The 20,407-nt window shown below is 42.7% G+C and overlaps 1 protein-coding gene across 4 annotated transcripts in view; it reads right to left on the bottom strand.

The window, feature by feature from the left end:
- The window catches only part of DIP-lambda (Dpr-interacting protein lambda), a 398,199-nt gene that overhangs the window by 50,580 nt on the left and 327,212 nt on the right, over positions 1 to 20,407 (bottom strand). For 3 of the 4 annotated variants that reach the window (XM_065222317.1, XM_065222316.1, XM_065222319.1), the window contains exons 4-7: positions 17,912 to 18,579; positions 17,504 to 17,622; positions 718 to 903; positions 41 to 245 (exon numbers count right to left, since the gene is read on the bottom strand). In XM_065222317.1, coding sequence (XP_065078389.1) covers positions 41 to 245; positions 718 to 903; positions 17,504 to 17,622; positions 17,912 to 17,981 — 580 coding nt within the window. In that variant the 5' untranslated portion in view covers positions 17,982 to 18,579. The remainder of the gene's footprint in view (positions 1 to 40; positions 246 to 717; positions 904 to 17,503; positions 17,623 to 17,911; positions 18,580 to 20,407) is intronic. The other variant, XM_065222318.1, reaches the window with a different exon arrangement.

The raw sequence follows: 20,407 nt of genomic DNA, 5'->3' as shown, positions 1-20,407 counted from the left end.
AATTAACACTCAATTGACGTTGATATCTGCACTAACTCACCTTGCTTCTCTCGACCCTCGGTCCGCACAACGGTATCCTTTCCACCTTCCCGGCGCCACTGAACATTCGGCAGGGGAACGCCGACTGCTTGGCATAACAGTTGAATGTTACCGCCCTCGTTGGCAACGCCCTCCTCCAGCGAGGCACTGTTCGGATCGTTACTGTTGAGGATATCCGGCGGGACTACGACTTCAAGATTTCCGGACTGGGGGAGAAAATACACATGAGATGAACTTGCCAACTGGCTAAAAATCTCAATAATACAGAAAAACAATTCAAAGTGGTGATAAAATTGGCTGCTATCTATTAAGTCAAAAGATGAATGTTAACAATCGAATTTAAATCATTTGGATCATGCCACAAAAGGAATACAGCTTAAAATGACCCTAAGTTGGCGCTATTTCACCTTGATTGTCAGCCCCAGATTGAAATATAGTTCTTAATAAATGTTAAGGGCTGCGTACCAAAAATTAAGACACTGAGCTTGATATTCTCCTAAATGTACTTGATATGCTTGTTCTGACAAAGCAAGATTTCTCCTATCTCATGTCACATTATCAGCCACCTCCACATTTACGTGCTTTGATTTACATTTTCTCGGGAAGTTCCGTCTACACTGTTGTCACGTAATCACAAAGCACATATAGCATAATGGAAATAAAATAATGTCCACCAACCTGATGCCGCATCGGATCCGTGTTGACTTGGCACATGTAACTTCCTGAATCGTTGAGCTGGACGTGCGAGATGTGCAGCTTCCAGGTATTGTGTCCGTTGTGCGTGACCGACAGCCGCTGATTCAGAGCCACCATGTGGGTGTGGATGGCCAGGATTGCTTTCGTGTCAGATTTTATCCATGCCACCTGGCAAAAAAAGGCAACCGAAAAAGACAGAAAGAGATAGATGCGCATAAATATAACCAACATGCTTATCAGCACCTGCTGCAGCTCCCGACGAGTACAATCGCATGTCGGAAATGTAAAAACTGTTGCCATTGAACAAATTGCGGAAGGAAAAGTTGGAACGATGAAAATTTTATTCCGACAATTTCGATTTCGTGTAACTGAGGACCTGCTGAAAACTGACAACGGAACCTTCCTTCACAATTTTTGAGGACGTTCATCGACCATGAAAACTCCATTAACGCCGCAGACAAAAACGTGTAAAATTTCCAATCCCTGATAGCTGGCTGACATGCAAAAACTTAAACGCTGTGGAATTTATTATTTTCATCCACGACCCGGCAACCACAACAACAGAGTCGGAGCACGTTCCCAAAAATACGTTATTAATGATTTCATTTAGACCGACGACTAGGGCGAGGACGAACACAAAAACTCACTGCCTGAATGAAACGTGAGCGTGAGTCACTATGAAACTGAGCGTGAATCAACTGGCACAGTTTCAAAAACAGATCGGGCGGGGTGGAGTGGTCGATGAAAAATCGAAAACGCTTTTAATAAACTTCTAAAATCAATTTGGAGCCGATCGGGAGAAAATCCTTGAGTCACGCAGTTGACCCCGGCGACGGCCGTAGCAGTCAGCGAGCCTCAGCTGGTTTTGAGAGGGAGGGAAGGAGGCGATACGCTTGGCGATGAAAAATTCATCTGGCGTGACTAGGTCAAAAACTGGAAAACTTCGAACACGTTCGAAACACAGCACCGGACGTAATCAAGTGGCCTTTTGTTGAGCGAGAGAATGATTATCTTGCATTTGATTGAAAAAGAGGATAACGTACGTTGGTGGGAAATGGGTATGATACTTCATTAAACTATAGCCAGTGGCATTAGATATTTGCGAGGCTATACAATAGTGCGCCAATGAGGTAAACAATCATATTTCAGCACGTTTCATCACACGGGAAAAAAAATCCGAACCGAAAATCGTCAACCTCAAGTCACGATTTTCGGAACAAGTAAATTTTTCGTTCACGAAAGTACACCATGTACCTATTCATTCAAAATCATGAAATCGTGAACATTGTTCGCAAAATAAACGTAACACCTGCGTTACGTTTCACCGGGTACCAACAAAGGGAACACACACACATTAGAAATAACTAATTTTACACGTGACGGAATCCATCTTTGACATAAAGGATCAGACGTAAACAAATATGTCATGTGAAATTAAGATTAAAGCTCATGAGTTTTGCTTAAAATCGTGAACCTGTTCTCGAAAACAGGAACATGGTTCATGGACTGTAAAACGTAGACATCAAAATAATTATCAATGTGTTGATTGTAGGTATTGTACAGCATGGAAGTGGAAGGCAACTGCAAACGATGGCAAACTTGACTGTAACCACCGAACTTTGCAGGTTTCACCCACACCCTAAATTGACAGCAAGCATCTCTAGATAGAGCTGGAATTAGGGCGTAACAGTAAACAAAGACTTCTATCGATGATTTCAAAAATGTCAAAGCTCGTCCACGCAAATCAACATAACCTTCAGGTAGGGGAAGTCTTCCTTGTGCCTTGAATTCCTAGAAATCATCGAGAAAATTAATTGTTTACAAAAGCCGTTACGCCCAAATTCCAGCTCTTTCAAGATCTGTCCAGCAGATGGGATGGACATACTTTCAGTTCATTTATTCATCGGATCTTCGGTCATAATGAACGCAGCTGCCACCACCTTCATCATCATCATAACAAACAACAAGCACTGATCACATCCCCACCGATGTTAGCCGCATCGGTGCTTGCTCACCTTCCCTCCCATGCTATTTCTAGGGTCCGAACTAGCGGAAAACATATCCACCGCCTCTGGGGCAATCTTCAAAAATTTCTCCACAACTTGTGCCGCTTTCACGCTGCGTTGTCGCTTTGGAACAGGACAGCTGGTTCATCCTTTCCTTCGAGGATTGATGAACTCCACCACCATTCTTACGATACGGCACAGCTGCTTGCACAAATAATTGACCACTTTGTTCGTTGTTCTGCACCTGACTCGCTGAGGTTCCTTCTCTCATTCGCTGGTATTCCTGCCCATCCGACACCATCTCGCGACCAAACACAACAAAATACGGAGAGCACTTGGTGGATTCGTGCAACGCACCTTGAATCGAACACGCGATCGATTGGAGCTTGTCTGACCAGTCTTTGTGCTGCTTTATTGTTGCTCGTATCGCCGTTGCGACTACCCGCTTAACCCTTTCTGTATTGTTCACCTGCGGATGGTATGATGGGGTTAACCAGTGATTGACTCCGTACTCAGCCAGCAGATTACGGAAAACCTTCGACGTGAACTGTGTTCCGTTGTCTGTCAGTATCACTTTCGGTACACCGAAAAGCAGAAAGATCATGTTCTTTACTAATTCGATCAATGAACTGGCTTTTGCTTCGCGAAAAGGTTGGATCAGGACAAATTTGCTAAAGACATCTGTCGCCACGAGCAGACAAGTGTGTCTTTCTTTCCCCGTCGCAGGCAGAGGACCGACGTAATCCAGTGTGACGAATTGCCATGGATATTCGACGAACTCCTTCTGAGCTCCCATCGGTGGCGTGACGTTGGTGTTTCCAGCTTTGCAAGTCTGACATTTGAGACAACCTTGACAATGCTTCCTCACATCCTTAGCCATTCCTGGCCAATGATAGCGACGTTTTAAGCCCTGCAACGTTTTATCGAATCCGAAATGAGCCACTTCGTGTTCGTTTTTTTATGATTTCGGATCGCTCAGCCAGACGTGGTAACTGCTTCCACCTGAACTGGTTGTCTTCTATGCGGTTCATGCTCTTCACATAATGGTAGATGACTCCGTCCGTAACTCGATAATCTGTGAATTTTCTTGGATTGGCTTGAATGTTCTCGACTAGCTCATCGTACCCGTCGTCTTGGGATGACAAAATGAGGAGATTAATCGATCGAGAGAGGCAATCTGCTGTAATGTTGCTCGCCCCCTTCCTATATTTCAGTTGAATGTCATACGATTGAATTTTTAACGCCCAACGAAGGAGTTTTGAGTTGCCTGACTCAACTCCTATTGTGAACAACCACAAGAGGCTCCGTGCGTCCGTAACTACTTTAAATCGGGAACCCTCTACGTAATGGCGAAAGTTTTCGATTACTAGTAATACCCCTAGACACTCCTTTTCAACACTCGAGTACGCTCTTTGGTTTCTCCTCAGCTTCTTGCTAAAATAAGCCACTACTCTGGTTTCCCCTTCTAACTCCTGGACCAAAACTGCTCCTACCGCTGTATCCGACGCATCGCTTTTGATCGTAAATGGTTTCGCAAAGTCTGGGTTCGCTAGAATCGGTGCAGAAGTCAGAACTGATTTTAGATCGGTGAACGCGTCTTCAGTCCACTCAAATTTCTTCCTCGCTTTCTTCAACAAGTCCGTTATAGTTTCGAATGAAACGCTGAGGGAGAGGTAGCTCATCGATTCTTCCGGTTCGCCTGCTAGCATCGTGCTATAAGGTACCAGGCGATAACCAGGGTGGTTGATCGATAGCTCGATGACGTCATTTCGTTGGCGTCTGCAATGGGAAATTCTCATAGCAGGCGTTGACGATGGGACGTTGTCGAGTTGTTGAATAGCAACTATCGTGGTAACTCACCGATTATCTGTCGATCTGCCAAATTTGGAAAGACGTCTGCATTGAATTGTCTCATATAATAATATTCCGCCCACTATATCACAAGAAATTGCGAGTAGCTGAGTGGAATGGAGATAAGTTAAGCATTGGGCACAGGACCAAGTCTCCCCTGGGTGGTGCCAGAAGATGAGCGCAATAGAATCATCAAGTTGCCATAAGGCACGGAATGAGACTATTGCATGGCTGGGTAGTCAAAGTCTTCCATTCGTTAGTCATTTCAGGTGGATTAGAACAGGTTTAGGTTTAGGGTGGGCGTAGGCCAGCTTTGGATTTTTCAGATATAATCCTAAATAGGACGTAGATTATTTAATACACTAGTAACCTCAACCTCTGTCACAATGTTTCATTGTGATTAATCAACACTTAATGGGTAAAAAATCAAATTTGCGGTAAATTTGAAAAAAAGGGAACTTGGAGTGTAGAGCGCACTGCCCACTGGACGATTCTGAAGCCTGGCGCAGTAAGTGGGTTACGGGTTTATTTGATTGTACGTCATTTCCAAGTTATATATAGATACATTCATACCATTGGCATTTTGTATTTGAGATAAGACAGAGATAGGATGCGGAGGGCCCGCTTAGGGGGAGCGTAACCCATGTTATGGCTTCCATTTATTAAATAGTTCAGATAGGCTGGAAATGATAGGTTCATGGTGAGAAAATGTACCATATGGTGCCCGTTCACTGATCAAAATTAGATTCAAATCGTCAGGCCCTGCCCTGGAATAAGGGGATTGACCGAGGGGGCGACTCTATCTACGATGCATGAAAATTTGTGTTTTGATGTGGTTAGCTGCGCGCACGCTGAGTAGATAGAAAGAAGATTGATGACGGTTCTGAAGATTTTCTTCAAAAATATTATGTGCGCGGCAAGTATATTCGAGAAATTAAAGAAGATTTTTCGAATATTGATTCGCTAATGTGAGATTTGTTGAGTATCTAGCATTGAGATGTAGATGTGTCACCCCCCTCGGGATTGACGATGATTTGTCAAGTTTCATGTTGCATTTGCATATAATTGTAAGTTTAGGTTTGCTTTTGTAATTGTAAGATAGATAGTTTGCCTCAATTGAAACATTGAATTGTATAAACTTGACAAATCATACCTCTAAAATAGTAGTAGTTACAGTGCCGCATGATCTAACAACCACTGCCTGCAACTAATGTTGAAGGGGCCGGCAGGGCTGGTTACGGATCAAAACTAACATAACTCTAACACTGAAATGATCCCGATACTAACGCTCATTCATTGCACTTTGAGTCATAAAGTAGTTTTATTTATTTATTTTCCTACTAATCTATCTACACGCTTAGTTTTTTCTACCGAGCTCGGCTGTGCGGGTCTCGGCAGGGAGGGTTTCGCTGAGATCTCGGCGGGAGTGACATTTGATTGCTGAGTCTCGGATGATGCCTTTTCTAATAATCTGCCTACGTTTCTTTTCTTTGTTATGTACTTTATCCCCTTTTTATTTTTCTGCTCTTCTTTCCTCTTCTCTTCTTTTGTTTTGTTTGTTTACATATAACTAATACTTATACCTCCTTGTTTTCTCTCTAATTTGTCTACGTTCACGATTGCAGAAACGGAAATCACGATTATGGGTTCATGATATGACGAAATCATGATTTTATTTTGTTTTTTGCTTGGCGTTACGAAATCGCTAGTCGCGATTGTACAGACGTGAGCTAAGTTCACGGATCCGAGAAAAAGTTCAAGAAAATTTGATTTACTCGATCACTTTTATAGGAGCTAAGTCATGAATTCGTAAGAACTAGTAATTCAGCTTATCGTGATTTTTGGTTCACGAATATCTGGTCACGTCTTCCTTCGGAAGGGAAGCAAAGCCGTTGGTTCCAGCCCGTGTGTGTTTGAATGGGTCCAATATCCTACGCAGGTGTAGAAGCTGCCTTCCTGCACTTTCGATTGCCGTCATTGGATGGCAATCGATGCCCGTCGGTGATTGGCACTAGATCGCGGAACAGAGACCGACGTTAAATAAAAGGAAAAGAACCATTATCATTTCTTCTACCTCACATCTGATTCTATCGTGAATCATGATTTGCAAGAAGTGCAAAAAAAAACCGTTTCAAACTCCAAACGTATCATTTATCGGGGATTTTGTGTTGATACATTTCACCGTGATTTGTGCCAAAGGTTCTATAACATTCTCCCAAATATCACTCTTCCGAATTCTATTCACCCGAAAGATATTCAACCGAAAGGCGTGCCAATTGATACAGAAATTTTCTTAAGTGATTTAGTTCTTGAACTCTAACAATTTCTTGAACTGGGCTTTCCTTAGAGCTCCGCATAACTCCAAAAATTTCCAGCACTCCAAAGACATTCAAAACGTCACACGAACTTTGTGGTCTCCATAAGATTCCGGTGCTCTGTCCAGTGGTGTAAGTGATCACAGTATTTCCATGCAACAGACCATGCCTTTCCTCGAAGACATCATATCAAAAAGACTGGCAACTTTTCTGGAATCCAAGTGACAAATACAGTAGCGCTGCATTTGGGTGAAGATGGAAGCAGCACATAGAAATATGAGGAAATACAAAACCTTTCTTCTGAGGTTGAAATATTTGCTCTCATATTCGTTCGAAGTGTTTACCTTTGAGCAGCAGATGACGCGATTGCTCCTGTCTCATAGCGGTCGTATGAGAAATTGGAAGAGTTGCCAGTCTTCTTGATATGTTGTCTTCACTTTCTTTCTGACTATCGCAACACAAGCTATCAAAATACAGTACCAAATTAAAATGTCTTATGACATGGCTCTGATAAGACCGGGCCGCCGAAGAATATTACGCTATCGTGTCGATTTTCTATCTCATTATTAGAGCTGCTCATACCGTGCTTGTGACAATTGTCAATATAATTTGCAGCGATAAGCTAGAGGAAATATTGTTAATCAGAAAAAGTTGGAATGTAAAGAAAATAGAAGAATTAGATCGAAATGACGCTGTCGTTCTACCGCTCATGCTGTTCGGGAGAGGTGATGGTAGATCATGAGTGTATGAAAATAATGATAACGAAGCGAATGTAGTAAAAAGCAATCACCGTTTACATCTCTGGCTCTGTCACATACAAAACTTTTACCATCTCTCCAAATTCCTAGGGACCCAGATATTTTGAGAAATTTTAAAACTTTCACAGCTCCAAGTCTTAAACTCCAGGAGATTCTAGCATGAAACTATAAGAATATCGGAGTATTCCAAGGAAAATCGATACTCTCGAACTCCAGTAACCTTTAGAGCTACAACTACAGATACAAAAACTGTAGAGCTCACGGAACATTTAGAGCTGTAATAACTGTCAAAACTCTAGGAACTTTTAAAATACCAGCAACTATATGAACTCCTGAAAACGGTAACAAATTTAGGTACACGGAGAGTTTTAAAAATATTAAGCATTTCAAAAACATGTCGATCTCCAGCAATGCTTAGAATTCGTATGTGATTAACTAGCCCTCGGCAAAACATCATTTTAATATAGTTTAAAAAAAACTTAGACATGTTGCTAATCGACGGCTACAAGAACTGCAGAACTTTAAAAAGAAATCATGATCTGCAAGAAATCCAGGAGCATTTAAAATTTCAGACACCCATGTACTCCAGAGAACAGAGAACAGAGAAATTCCGGTATTCTTAGAATTAATCATTTTGTCAAGCTTCTGCATTCATGTTCCATCAGGTGTCACTGCTGTTGTTTGCGGTGATATCTATCGGAAACTACCCATAATCTGTTTTACGTTAATTGTTCACAGAAAAAGTACAATGCAAGACATGACTGGTATCTCTATATATGCATTTAGATAAATATTCGAAGTGTCCTCCTTTTTTACACACTCTGCACACAAAATAGCTCATCCCTCACAGAATTTCCCGCCAATTTTTATGAATGAGCGAGACAGAAAGCATCTTTTGTGCAGCATATATAAAAAAGGAGGGACTTCGGATGTTAATCAAAATGCATATATAGAGATACCAGGCATGTGTTGCGTTAATCAGATTCTCTGCTTGATCGTCAAGCAGTTCAGTTCGGTGTTAGCTCGCTCTCTCGAGTTGTTTGAAAAGTTCATTGCGATAGTGTTCGCGTTCTCTCTTTCGCGGTTTGTCGTGCGTGTGTGTGTGCCCCGTAATGGGGAAGCATCGGTCGCGAAGCCCGGCGAAGGTCCAGAACCCCGGAGAAGGAAGCTCCGGTGTGCCTACCTCGAACAGGTTTGCTGTTCTCCCCATGGATGGGAATATCCAGCCAGCTGTGTTGGAAAAACGCAGTAAGAAGAGGAAGAAGAATCGAGGCCAGTCCGATGTCACTGCGACGAACAACAGCGATGTTGGAGATTTCGGTGACGCTGCCGAAACCGTGAATACTGCCGAAATGAGCACGGCAAAAGTGAAGCTACCTCCATTGGTAGTGAAAAATGCCCATCTTAATGTGCTCATTGCGGATCTAGCGACGCTGGGTGTTAAAGCCGAATACAAGTTGGGCAGAGTCGGCACTAAAGTGATGCTCCGTACCAAAACGGAGTTTGACGTGGTCGTCGCCCACCTGAGGACTTCCAAGGTGGAATTCTTTACCCACGACATTCCCGGTGAGAAGCCGTTCAAGGTCGTCATCAGGGGCCTACCAAACTTCGACCCGAAGTTTATCGAATCAGAAATCAGGGACCGGTACAAGCTGGCCCCAAGTGCCGTGTATCGAATGACAAGAAGAGACGAGAATGTGAAGGCGTATCCGGATAGCCTTTTCCTGGTACACTTCCAGAAGGGAACGGTGACGCTCAACGCACTGAAAGCCATCCGGTCCATCAATTCCATCATCGTTTGCTGGGAGCCATACCGTGGCGGCCATCGCGATGTGACTCAGTGCCAGCGGTGTCTGAACTTCGGACACGGTACCCGCAACTGCAACATTAAGCCACGCTGCGGAAATTGCGCTCAAGACCATGCCACCTCCGAATGTGCTGCGGATAAAGCTGTGGCGTCCAAATGCGCCAACTGTGGTGGTGCTCACCAAGGATCCAACAAGCAGTGCCCTAAACGCGAGGATTTCAAGCGCATCCGAAATCAAGCGTCCACCAACAATCAACCAGCACGAAGGAAGGATAAGGCCCCGGCTTTCAGGACAGAGGACTTTCCACCTCTTCGTGGACAAGCGAATCCCAGGGTGCGATCCGCGCCCCCTCAAGAAACGTCTGGATCTTCTGCTGGACAAAGCTCTCCATCCCCCCCTGGATTCTGGAGGCAATCAACAGCTCAAACAAACAATCCCGATCTGTTCTCAGCAGACGAACTGATGGAGATTTTTATCAACATGACCGGTGCTCTACGTAAGTGCCGCAATAAGCCCGAACAGATCCAAGTGCTCGGTAAGTTCATCATCCAATATGGTGTCTAAACCGCTAACCATCGCTACCTGGAACGCTTGCTCTGTAAGAGCTAAACAGATTGAGCTTGCGAAACTTCCTCCGCAAGCATAGCATCGACGTGGGTCTTCTAACCGAAACCCACCTAAAGTTCGGTGACAGCTTCTGGTTGCCTGACCACAACATTATCCGGCTTGATCGCACCAGCTCCAGGGGGGGTGGTGTAGCGGTCATCGTCAGAAAGGGAATCAAGTTTTGCACTCTGCCCCACATCCGCACTTCTATCATCGAGGCCATTAGTGTGGAGGTGGAATCACCAACTGGAAACGTCCGGTTCATCGCTGTTTACTGCCCACGCCAGTGTACCGCAAGCAACGGATTAGGAATCCAATTCAAGAAGGACCTGACCGCCATCACCCGTACTAGCTCCCGATTCATCGTTGGGGGCGACCTGAACGCCCGCCATGAAGCTTGGCGGAACTACCAGAGGAATCGAAACGGATGTCTATTGTTCGACCACGCACAACATGGACTGTACACAGTGCAATTTCCGGACGAGCCAACTTTCATCTCTCCGGCGGGAAATCCCTCCACGCTAGACTTTTTCCTGTCAAACATCGGACTATCCAAGCCGGAGGCGCACAACGATCTCAGCTCCGACCACCAACCGGTGGTGACTGAAGTCGGTGTCAACGTGGTTCCTGCTAGAGGCTGCCTGCGTAAAGACTACCACCATGTCAACTGGGTGCAGTACGGTCGAATGGTGGACAGCAACATCGATGAAAATCCACTACTCGACACCGTAGATGACATCGACCGGGCGTTGGAAGGACTCCAACAGGCCATATCCGAGGCTGACGAGACATGCGTTCGACAAGTTCCTGTGAGGGGTAAGTTTGTTGCTATTGATTCCCACACCCAATTACTGATTCGGTTGAGAAATGTTCGTAGACGCCAGTTTCAGAGGACTGGAGATCTGGGCAAAAAACGTGAAATGGCCGATCTGAATAGGCAGATTGCTTCCAGAATGGACTCACTCCGAAATGAAAGTTTCGGGCGTGTTGTCCAGAATCTGGATGACCGCTCCAGACCATTCTGGAAGGTAGCCAAGGTCCTTAAAAATCATCCCAAACCCGTTCCACCTCTCAAAGTCGAAAATGATGACGATCGGCTTTTAATCACCCCACAGGAGAAAGCAAATGCGATCGGCAAGCATGTCGCTTCATCGCATTTGCTTGGCTCGACTATCCAAAGTCCGCTCGATGATCAGGTTGCGCAATGCGTTCAAAACCTAGATACCTCCCCTTGTGTCGTGCCTCCGGCGGATATGATTACAGTACAACAGATTTGCTCAGCGCTGAAATGCACCAAGAACATGAAGGCTCCCGGGTTTGACGGTATATTCAACTTGATCTTGAAGAGACTCAGCATGAAAGTGCAGTCTCTTCTAACCGCTATCTTCAACAGATGTTTGGAACTGCACTACTTTCCAAGCATCTGGAAAGTAGCAAAAATCATACCAATCCGCAAGCCCGGTAAGGATCCAACATTGTCTTCAAGCTACAGACCCATCAGCCTCCTTTCAGCGCTGAGCAAATTGTTCGAGAAACTCATTCTCAATCGTTTGCTCAAGTTTGTCGAGGAAAATAACATTCTCCTTCCGGAACAGTTTGGATTCAGAAAGGGGCACTCCACCAATCATCAGCTAGTACGGGTGATGAATAACATCCGAAGTAACAAAGCTGTATCCAAGTCCACAGCCATGGCCTTGTTAGACGTTGAAAAGGCGTTTGACAATGTTTGGCATGACGGACTTGTGTACAAGCTTTGTAACTTCAACTTTCCTTTACATCTTATTAAAATCACCCGTAACTACCTCCAGCAAAGGTCGTTTAAGGTATCGTTGAATGGTTGTCTCTCAGACACGTTTTCGATCCCAGCAGGAGTCCCGCAAGGTAGTCTGCTGGGCCCCTTGCTTTACAGCATTTACACTTCCGACATTCCTCCCCTTGGAGACGGTTGCGTGTTTTTCCTGTTCGCAGATGATACCGCAATAGCCGTCAAAGGAAGGATGCCTCGCGAAATAACGAACAAACTTCAACGATGCCTTAACGCCTTTGCTGATTATGCCACCACGTGGAAAATCAAAATCAATCCCACCAAAACACAAGCGATCATGTTCCTCCATCGGCAATCGCCCAAACTGAAACCGGCTCCATCTTGTACTGTAATCATGGATGGCACAAGGGTTGAGTGGTCCGCCGAAGTAACCTATCTCGGGATGTTGTTCGATGAAAAGCTCCTCTTCCGTTCGCATGTAGAGAAAACAGTAGTCAAGTGTTCCGCCTTGGTTAGGAGTCTGTATCCGCTGATTTGCCGCAGATCCCGCCTCTCAAGGGTGAACAAACTGGCCGTCTACAAACAAATCATAGCACCTGCGATCCTCTACGCAGCTCCGGTGTGGGAATCATGTGCACAGACTCACAGGAACAAAATCCAGGTCGCTCAGAATAGAGTGCTGAGGATGGTACTTGATCGTCCTTTTGACACTAGAATAACAAATTTACACGAAGAGGCAGGCATTGCCAAAATAGATTCCAGAATTAACGAAATTAAGACTAATTTTGCACAAAAATGTGATTTATCAGAACATGCTTTGATAAGCAATTTGTATATAGTAGGTTAGGTGTACATAGTAGTTGTAGGTTAGTTGTAGTTGTAAATAGTAGTTATAAGTAGTCTCCTTTTTCAAATTTTCAAACAAACCAATCCCACCAAGGTGGTCATTCTCTAAAACAGGCCTGATAGGACTAGGAACTGTAATTAATAATAATTGAAATTTCACAGGAACTAAAGTTGAAAAGACGCATCTGTGTCACTTGATAAGTTATACATGTAAACCACACAAATTCAAGAAATATAGATCATTTAAGTCAAGTCAAGTGTGTTGCGTTAAAGCGGGAACTTTATCATCGCTGGCAATCTGAACGCAAAACACCAAACTTGGGCAACGGTCGGAGCAATAGAAACGGCATCATCCTCAATGAAGACCTGCAAGAGGACCACTATACCATCTTGGCCCCGGAATCTCCCACCCGGTTGAGTCGGTCTGCGGTCCATGCGACCATCGACATCTTCGTAAGCAACATGGGACACAACGTCTCGCAACCTGTGGCATTCCAGGAGCTGAGCTCGGACCACTACCCGCGGTGGTGGCCGAAGTTGGATCCTCGGTAAACCGATTCGAAGCTTCCCGGCGCAACTACCATCGAGTCAACTGGGCGCAATATCAACACTGCGTCGACACAACCATCAACTGCGATGTCCAACCGGGGCTGTCCGAAAATGTTGACCGGTGTCTACAAACCATCGAGGAGGCGATTTCCCGGGTCAGGGAACAACACGTGCCAGTATCCAGACAGGTGAGTAACACTCTGAACCTTGACAGCCCTACCAAAGATCTCATTAGACTCCGTAACACCATTCGTAGGCAGTACCAGCGTACTGGCCTGCCTAACTTGAAGACCAATTGTAATCGATTAACAATGATCATCCAGGCCAGGATGGTGGATCTCAGAAATAACGATTTTGCTAGTAAGATCCGCTCTCTCCCAGATTGTGCTAAGCCCTTCTGGAAACTTACAAAAATTCTTAAAAACAAGCCTAGGCCCATTCCCCCACTGACCCCAGTGGATCGTTCCGGCGACCAAGTGGTTCATCTGATAACTCCTGAAAAGAAGGCTGCCGTGATAGGTCAACACTTCGTCAGCTCCCATAATCTCGGACAAAACATCGTCAGCCCTCATGAATCTGAGGTTGCTGAAAATGCAACCAATCTTCTTCAGATTCCTAACATTTTTCCAGAGGAATCCGGGATAATGGCTGACGAACTGTTGGCCTATATCAAATCATCTAAAAACATGAATGCCCCAGGTTTCGACAACATCCTGAATCTGGAACTCAAACACTTGACTTCCAGATTCTACAACCATCTGGCACTGATTTTTAATCAGTGCCTCAGACTTGGCCACTTCCCCTCGTGTTGGAAGTCAGCTAAAGTCATACCCATCCGGAAACCTGGGAAGGATCCGTCCTCTCCTTCAAGTTATGGCCAATCAGCTTTCTCTCAGGGTTATCAAAACTGTTCGAAAGAGCACTGTGTATAATGAGAATCCTGCCCAGAACATGTGAAAATAATATAAAAATATTATTGTACCAAGGAATTCAGAAAAAATAAAAAATGTTAAATAGCATTGATTTTCCACCAGAAAAGCTCAAAACTACCACTAACTCATCTGGTCATATATCAAAAACTATTTTTCCAAATCATTTGCCCAGTACACACTAATCCAGGCCTCCGTTGTTCGGTAAATTTTGAACTACAGAACTGTTCGGTAAAAGTTTAAAAGTCAGTGAAAATTCCAATTATTAAAAAAATTATCCCAAACTCGTACAAAAGTTGTTCAGTTTACCCCATTTATTGATGAAAAAAAAAATTTATAAATTTTCTTGATTTCTTACGTGTAACGGTCATTTGAAAATTTTACCGAGTTGTTCTGCTGTTCAAAAACCCGGTAAATTCCTACCGACTTCGGTGATCTGAATTAAGTGTGTAGAAGAGTGAAAATATGCTATTTTGTTACAATTTAGATATCTGCCGGTAATCAGTCTGTTTACTGTAGTTACTATAACAAAAACAAAATGTGGGTACAACTTTGTGAATTAACAATAAAAAAAAACTTTAAATTGACGTTCTAAGATCACGAATAGCTTATTTGGTTGTGGAGAAATCTCTTCTGAAAGTTGAAATTTTTTTAAATCTCGAAAATCCAGGGTTGCACCCTAGAAGGATCTAGGCACTTTAGATTAAAATCAAAAAAGGCGTTTGTTCAGAATGGCAAAATAAGCGTGACATCGACCACAGGTGGTGTACCCACTTGAGCTGGAATTACCCATATGTGATCTTTTCGCCACTTTTTTTATTTTCAAGAAACATACAGGAAATTTTCAGAATTGATATCATAACGCTGAATTTTAAATTAGAAAAAAAAATGGGATTTGAGATGAAGCTCTCCACCTGGATTAAATCGTATTTAGTTGGTCGCCAGCAAATTGTAAGATTCAACGAGAAAACATCTAAGCCAATTCATGTCACGTCAGGGGTTCCCCAGGGCTCGCACCTAGGTTCCCTTCTTTTTTATTTTGTACATTTATGACGTCTCTCTAATTTTAAAAATATCAGAGTGCTTATATACGCTGTTTACATTAAGCTATTTTTAAAAATAGGAAGCGATAACGATATGAATGTTATCACAAGATGACACTTGGCGACTCCTTCACCAAATCCTTTGCCACCCTTGCCACGACCAGTCATGCCTCTTGGTTGTTTACCGTTGACCGAGGTAAGAGGTAGCTAACTGCGCGTTCGCATGAGTTGCGATGCACCCGTTCAACGGCAAACAACCAGGAGGCATGACTGGTCGTGTCAAGGGTGGCAAGGATTTGGTAAAGGAGTCGCCATGTACAAGGAAACCCGAGGTGTGCTGAATGTGTGCCGAGAAAATGTGATCACTGAACGCGCCAAGAACAGACAGTCCCGGCCATGGATGTCATCTACGCATCATTATCACCAACAACCAAGTAACAAAACGGCCCTTGTTCATTTAAGAAACGGCACCATGTTCATTTAAGAAAAGAGTTAGAGTAGAATTTATAAAAAAATTACAAAAATAGTTTTCACCATTAAGTCAAGGCTATTTTTTATCATTGATGGCGCTGTTCCATTGATAATAAGATAGAAATTTGGAAAAGTGGATGGAACGCTTTGGATGTATATTATGGTCAAAATAAGTCAAAAGAAATCATTCATTATTGTTCAGTTTTTTCCTAGAAATTTTTGATAAATAGTATTTTCTTGCAGAATATGTTAAAAGGGAGAGAATTTTTATGTCTTTTTTATGCAGAATATGCAAAATGGGAGGGACTTCAAATGTTAATCCTCCATCCCCCAAAAAATGTTACAGAGTGTTATCAAAATACATGGAATGTTGAGATATTGAGATCGTGAGAGTGAATTTTCTCATACAAATTTGAATGTTTTGGCTCTATGGGGATTGGTAGTAAAGCAATTAAAAAATGTATGGGAAAAAAACCTTTTTTATTTAATTTTAGATTATTTAACAAAAATTTCCAGGAAAAACAGATCGACAAAGTCCATAAACAATTTTTTTTAGGTAGTCGTCAACTTTTTTAGGAAAGCTATGTGAAATTCACATGGATTTCATGCATTACATATGTGATATATTTTTTGAGTGGATCCCCTGTTTCCAAGTTTGGTTACAAGATTACAACTCTGGAGAGCATTTTGTGTGGTCGTTGGGAGCGTGTGGTTCTGAATATGGCGATGAGTGTGCAAAATATAACGCTATTGCATCCTCCCTATTCGCACGCTCCCGAGGATCGGAGGCGAATGGCACTTCGACTTGTTTCGTCTACTGACTACTCTCTGACGACTGTGCTGGGGAAGCAGCATATGTATGTAGGTAATTGGTGAATTTGTTAGTTAATTCGACGCTTTTGGACAATGCTGGACATTTACCAGTTTTTCAATAGTTTCTTGTTAAAAATCAACATTAGGAAGCATTGTTATCGATGCGTAACCATATTTCTGACCGTTTGGTGATAAAATTATTGAAATTAGACCACGGGCAGCTGAATTATTAACGTTCAAAATCTTTCATAATTTGTTACATGTTCCATTTTCTGTTTTCACAAAGTGTACCCCCATATAGATATCACAGATGTAGTCCTACGTCAAAAATTTAATTCAGAACCCTGTGAACATAGAACATAAGTCCTAATGCTAATATGTAGTCTACGATTTGATTGATTGACGAATAAATAAATAAATAAATAGATTAAAACGGGAATTGTACAATTGGATTTGAATGGTCACCCTGACGATTGCAAATGAACCTCTTGCTCATGTTTCTTGAGTACGCTATTTGGGTGCCACCCTTGATTCTGCGATTATTATTCGGCTATGTAGCTAAAAGTGATATGATCTCAAGAGCAAATCGACAGCTTGGGTTCATGTTTAATACTGCGATCGAGTTTCCTAACGCACTTTGTCGCCAATCGTTATATTACGCTTTAATAAGACCGATTCTCGAATCCAATGCTGATGTACCGTGCGCATAGCAAATAACATAGATATCAGGATTTAAGTAATACAAAAGAAGTTCGCTAGATGTGTCTAACGCGGTCTTCCATGGCAGGATCCTGGTCATCTACCTGGTACGATTTCATTAGAATTTATAATACCATGCAATTAAGCTCCTTTCCAGAATAGTTAACTGAGAATTTTTAAGTTAATATTTTGTAATGAATTACTAATTTGCAATGTTCTGTGAAGTTCGAAGGGAGCTTGCAAAATCTAACGATGCGATGTGATGGAAACAGTCCACAGTTCTAATGAAAGCCACCAACGGTCACTTACCCGATACTGTCCCAGGTTGTTGACTACGCAAGTAAACGAAACGTCCCGTCCCTGTGTCACCGTAAGATTGTCCAACGGAGCCAAAAACTCCGGCTGTGCTTCCGATTGTGATCCATGCCCTGTGGGGTGGAAAAAGAGTGCAACAAAAATATATTTATCAAAAACCACTTGCAAAAAACTTCATCCAACCCAGCTCCGTTTATCATTGTTTGTCTTTCTACTTTTCTGTTCGGATAGAGAACTTGCATAATTAAATTCAACAAATTAAACCAACGAAACAATTATGACAATTTATCATCGCAGAAGGGGAAAATTTCCCATTCGTTTTTAATTTGAATAAATCCAGCATCTCTCCGTAGTGGCAAGGAAGTATGCAACACACCATTCCACCCACACCCGCAAACTTACCATTCACCAGTATGGCCACGAACAATATATTCAACAAAAGCTTGAGCTCCACAAAATTTATGTGTCCCATTTCTATGCTCCGTTTCGGCACTCGGCTCCGGCTTCCACTGTTACTATTTTCTGCGCCACTTTTAGATATTAATGCTCCTACTCCACCGGCAGCAGTTTACTATGAGCAACGATGCACTTTTTCACTGTGTTCTTCACCTACCACACAAACACACACCCACACTCTCACTCGGGAGCAATGCTTCTATTTTCACGATTGCTATTATGCACTTTAGCCTTCTTCTCTGAAGCGTACCATTCATCGCATTTTATTTTCGAAACTTTCAGCACTCCACTAAGCAGCACAGTCACGCGACCAGTTCGGAGTATTTTTCGGTGAAACAATTCCAAATTGCATTGGAAATGTATATACTGAACACAGCAGCAGCCGCCAGATGATGCAGCTCTTCTCGTTGCTGCAATTGGAGAATGCAAAATTTTCACCACAACAAGGTATAAGCTCTTCCTTTAGGGGTCGGGTGTGGCTCTACCTCAGGCATGGCTCCAGTCCCTTTCTGACCATGATGATGATGATGATGATGATAATGGGTCCTACGGAAAGCGAGAGCTATGCAGAGGTGAATGCTTTCCTAATTGGGTTGCATTCAGTAAATCCAAGTCTGGAAAGTAGAAATGAGAAATAATTTCGTCCATTAGAATGATGAAGGAATTTAAGGAAATCAGGAACCTAAAACGTTACGTGTGTTCTAAGGATTAAAAGTCAAAAGTGCCTCATTGTTGCTCATTATTCCCATCAGGTGGAACTTTACTGGAGCTTTGTGTTATTTCAGAAATTCCACAGTTGTTGGGTATCCTAAAGCAGTCGAAATACCACAATAAACCGTACAACAACAATCCACGAAAAACTACCCAACTTAAAATTTAAAACACTTTAAAGACACCCTTTCCATCCCGGCCTGTTAAAGTATTTCGTTCCAAATTAGAGATAAGATTCAGACCAAATCCTACCCTAAGCTCATCAGAATCGTCTGAAGCGAGAGCGAATGAGAAACCGGTCGGTCCAACCGAGCATTCCATTGTTCAGTTCTTCATTCTATAATTCCAACAATGAACGCAATGCCTTCCGGAGGCATTTTCAAAATAAAAAAAAACCGAGGGTATTCCATTCCTAAGTTTAGCATTGCCTCATTCTTTTCGTCGGTTCAAACTGCCAATTATTCCACTCGGTGCGGTACGCTCTTTGCCATACGAAAGCTGTATCCAGACATGAGCATGAACGCGTTGAGCGGAGCGGGATTCACAGCAGTATGAGAGAGTCAACTAGCTCTTGTTGACCTATTCATACTGCGGCAAATCCCGCTCCGTTACGCGCGTACACGCTCATGTCTGAATACAGCTTGAAAGATCCAATGACACCCCCACCTAAAGCCGGCTAGAGAGATAGTGACAGCGCGTGCAATAAACAGAGTTGAGCAAGGTCATACCGAGAACCGACGAGTACGACGACGACGTGGGAAGTCGGAAAACAATTTCCTCGAGCCACTATCAGGATTTAAATTTCCCAAACCCGGACTCTGGGATTCATCCGAGCGGAAAACTGCTGGAGACGGTTCCAGAAGTCATGTTTCTCCTTTAAGGATGTGCTCTTGCTATTGTGTGCGAAGGCGGGAAGGCAAATTTTAGTGAGTCATAAATCAAAAAGAGAGGGTTATTTGAACCAGCAGACGGTGAAGACAGTGGACTAAAAGAAAACACTTACACCGAATTTAATTGTTTTACAGACCAGTAGTTTCAACTCTTAAAACAAGTCAATACCAGGAATAATCTGTATGAGCTAAGATTGAACCTATCTAAAATTAATTCGTTTATGAAAAGCATTTCCACGTAACATTCCCAAGCAACAATTTTTGTTTTATTTAAGTTTTATAGCAGTTGATATAACCAAATTATAAAACCTTCACTGACGACCACATTGCTTTAACAATTTCCTGAGAACCGCAATACAGCCATGTCATGGCCAATTGGCCCAGTTTTAATGCAGTCATTAAAACTTGATATGCGAACTACTTTAGGAGCATAGGATTTATGTCAGTTTTATCACACTCTAGACGTGATTGTTAAAAATGAAAACATAAAACCTCCTCCAGGTCAGAAAGTTGTAACAGCCTTCTAATGACTACCATAAAACTATATTACAACCGCATAAATCGCTCCTGAAGAAGTTGATAAAACATGATACGCAAAACATTTTGACAACTTTGAAGGTTTTAAGTTGGGGTTTTTGGATGATAATTAATATTGAGAAATATTTTATTGTGGTTTTATTCTTTCGATGTTTGATGTGAAATAATGATCCTTGTCAGTTGGTAATAATGGCTGATATTATTGTACATTGAAAATAAGACGACTTTATTATTATTTTAAACCAATCTGTTTATGCTTCACAGCATGCCGTGCAATATTTATGGTGATTATTATACCAAATAG

This window comes from Ochlerotatus camptorhynchus, unplaced genomic scaffold (assembly GCF_037179485.1).
Source record: "Ochlerotatus camptorhynchus isolate MF236.1 unplaced genomic scaffold, CSIRO-AGI_Acam_v1.1 ptg000165l, whole genome shotgun sequence".
NCBI classification, from domain to species: Eukaryota; Metazoa; Arthropoda; class Insecta; order Diptera; family Culicidae; genus Ochlerotatus; species Ochlerotatus camptorhynchus.
Note: the sequence above shows the minus strand (reverse complement) of the source record. Positions and strands in the feature narration are given on the sequence as shown.